The 3667-nt window shown below is 39.6% G+C and overlaps 1 protein-coding gene across 1 annotated transcript in view; it reads left to right on the forward strand.

Annotated features, from left to right (window-relative positions):
- The window catches only part of KIF21A (kinesin family member 21A), a 139292-nt gene extending 136272 nt beyond the window's left edge, over nt 1–3020 (forward strand). Inside the window, 1 exon segment of the mRNA XM_025209701.1 lies at nt 1719–3020. Coding sequence (XP_025065486.1) covers nt 1719–1812 — 94 coding nt within the window. The 3' untranslated portion in view covers nt 1813–3020.
- Nucleotides 3021–3667: the final 647 nt, after the last annotated feature.

The following is a 3667-nucleotide window of genomic DNA, read 5'->3' on the forward strand; positions in this document are numbered from 1 at the left end:
TCTCTCCTTTGTAAGGAGGGAGAATATAGGAAATGTGTGTATATGTCTAATGCAAAGTATGTTCAGTAAGCATGCAGTTGTTTAGTCCAGTAATAGGTGATGCATTTTACTAGGATATGCTGCCACTAATATAAAATTTTAAACATGTGTTGCACACGTGGAAAGGAAAACTTTAAAAACATCCTAAATATTTGTCCACCATAGCTAAGTAAGGACATTCAAAAAGACCAAGGCAGAATCGATCCAATCTATGTGGGTTTCTCTAAGGTGTGTAGATTGGATTGCAAGGGAAGAGAACATATTTTCAGCCTTTGGTAGGGCACAGTGCGGGGGAAGGGGACAGATGCCTGCACTTGCCGAGGCCAGAAAGTAGTGGGTACTTCTGGTTGCCTCCCAGCATGCTGGAGATTCCTGAGGGCAGCTGAATACACCCCTGATTGGCTGCCTGGCATATGCCGCCAACCCCCTTCTATCAGCCGTAGGGAGGGGGGGAGCTGTGTTTTGAGGGCTTCCCTCCACCCTTGCATGGCCCCAACTGTGAGCAGGAAAGGGAGGGAGGCAGGGAAGGAGGGAGAGAGCTTCAGAGATCAGAGAGCTACTTTGCCCAAAGCCTTTGGTTTGTCTTGTCTTGAAAGGGGGAACCCAAAGTTGTTTTTATATATTGAAGCCCAGCAGGGCTCTTCACACATCCGCCCACCCCCTATTTCTAATTAATATGAAAATAGAAGCCATCTTAACTTCACCACAGGTCTGTCAAGACCTAGTCAGTCCTTAACCAGCCTAGACCTTAAGTAGATCATGAGCTTGACAGGAAAAGAAATCGTAAAGAAGCAGAACTGGAAGGGACCTCAAGAAACATGTAGGCCAACTGGGGGATCACACCTGCAACTTTGGTGTTATTAGCACCACACTCTAACCAATTGAGCTAAACAGCCTGCTATTTAGTATCCCATCCCACCTTGATTACCTCTTGGAATAATGATCACTAAGTCACAGCAAGAAACATTATATTGTCTTCCTTGTCTATGTATTATCACAAACAAAACACAGCTTTGGGGCTCTGAGCTCTCCCCACTCACCCTCATTGAATACAGAACAGATTCAGAGAAGGAGCGAGATTTATGCTTTGAAGGTAGGGAAATAATCAATGGCTTGATGTCTAGCTGGCAGCCAGTATTAAGTGGAGTGCCCCAGAGGTCAGTGCTGGGGCCAATTTTGTTCAATATCTTCACCAGTGATCTGCAAGATGGAGGGGAGTGCACCCTCAGGAAGTTTGCAGATGACACCAAGCTGGGGGGAGTAATAGATATGCCAGAGGGTAGGGCTAGGAGTCAGAGAGACCTAGACAAATTGGAAGATCAGACCAGAGAAATCTCATGAAGTGTGTCCTTGTTGCAAAGAAGGCTAACAGCATACTGGGTTGCAATAGTAGGAGTGTTGCCAGCAGATTGAGAGAAGTGATTCTTCCCTTCTATTCAGCACTGGTGAGGCTACATCTGGAGTCGTGTGCCCAGTTTTGGACCTCCCACTCCAGAAAGGATGTGGACAAATTGGAAACGGTCCAGTGGACCGGATTGAACAAAATCACTTCTATATCATGTATTTATATTTAGAAGTAGCTTGAAATAAATTACCAAGCTAAACGGTTTCAGGAACTGAACTTAACATTTCTCCTTTTTTCACTTTCTCTATATTTTGATATTGCTAATATTTTTCAGTGATCGAACTGTGAGGATCTGGAAAGCTCGCAATGTACTAGATGGACAGATATCGGATACTGGAGAAACAAGTGAAGATATTGCCAGTAATTAAACTTTAATTGAAATCATGGACATAAATGAATACTGTGATAAAATGCTGTGTGTACTGTTTTTGTGCACTTTGCACGTTTATTAGGTAAACACTGACAACTGGAGTAAACTGGTAGATGCAGGTGGACCATGTGGGAAATGTTTCGTACTCTACTAGAACCACTGTTCTTAAAACACGTAGTCTGTTACTGTATTTTCAAAAAAACCACACAACCCTATTGGTAATATGCTTGAGTCTCACTGAGATTATATATATTTATAGATATATATATCATGGCTGGATTTGTGTGCATAAATACAATATTTGCAATTTAAACGAACTGGAAAGCAGTCTGCTCTAATGACCGTCTCAGAATTGTATCCTGGAGTACAAGATATTCTACGGTACTTCACTGACAGTGATCAGCTGGTTTGCAGTTTAAGATAATGTGGAATCATGATTCATTTGTAGTCCTATTAATAAACCTTTAATTGGGATAGATGGTTTGAAATTCTGAAAGGCTACTTGCATTGCTGTTATTAAAGTAGACTGAAAAAAACCTCTCAAAACGTTGTTAGTGTGACAGATATCTCTGACAGGACTGTACCTTGCTAACAGTGAATGCCATAAAATTTGTGTTAATGTTGGCATATAATTCTTGTTGACCAAAGTTGTGCAGCTATATATACATTGTGCTCAGGACTAGAACTAAATACTGTTAAACTGTTATGTGTTACTAGAGCTTTGCCTATATTCTGTAACGACCAGTATTCTTGATGTCAGAACAGAATTGTATCTTAATCTATTTTTCTTATGGATTTGTTTGTATCATCTCACATTTTTTCTTATTTTAAACAGCAAAATGTCTTTCCTTTTATCTAATTTTATATGCTGCTAAATATATTTTAAATACACTATGTTTTGCAAAACTTGGCAGTTGTTATGAGAATTGAACCACCTGCATAGGAAAAGCTATGTAAATAGATGGTTGTACAAAGAGAATATCTTATCTTGTGCCTGTATGAATTTTAAAGCAATGTAGAGTGTGGATATTATAAGAGGATGTATAATTTATCCAGCTGCTCAAAATATTAATTTGTAAATTCTGCAAGTTTTAAGTGTTGTAGATTCTAAAACAGTGTTTGGGTGTTGAAGGGGTTTTTTGGTAGAAAATATCAGCCTGTAAATTGTAGCTTGCTGAAGTAATGCTTAAATAAACTTGTGAACATCAACTTCTCCTTTGTGCTTCTTTCACTGTACTGGCAAGAGGGAACACATTATCCATGTGCAGATGTATGGGTCCAAAATGATGTGAAAGACACGAGTTTAATTCAGTGCACCCTGGCAAATAGAAGATTATATAGATTCCGCTTGTTTGCCAATTCCTTATTCTGGTTACCCATTATTTATTACTTGTGTTACAGCAGCATTTAAAAATTCCAGTAAAGAATCAGGGTCAGTACAGGGTTGTGACAAAGCAGGTAGACCCTGCCCCAGTCTGTATACCAAACAACAGTAACAGGACAGAAAAAGAGACAAACCCTGAAGTCCCTTATTTGAAAATTTCTCATTTTGACAAAGGATTCATGTTTTAATTTAAGGTCCCTCCTCTAGGGAAGGTTTTCAAAGTGCTAGCTTTGAGTTGCATATAATAATTACATTCACACTGTTAGGAAATGTGCACCAGGAGTTAAAGTAAGTTCTCGCCCATTATTTTCTGACTGCCTAAAGGGTAGTGCTCAAAAAATTAGGGTCATAAATTTAGTGGCAATTATATGTTAGCTTCCTAAGTGTGAGTGAATGTGGCCGTGACTGAGGTGGTATCAATTTATTCTGTCTTTTTGTATCATACGTCTGTTTGCTTTATGGTGGGAGA

The sequence above is a fragment of the Alligator sinensis genome, unplaced genomic scaffold (genome assembly GCF_000455745.1).
Source record: "Alligator sinensis unplaced genomic scaffold, ASM45574v1 scaffold9_1, whole genome shotgun sequence".
Classification (NCBI taxonomy): domain Eukaryota; kingdom Metazoa; phylum Chordata; order Crocodylia; family Alligatoridae; genus Alligator; species Alligator sinensis.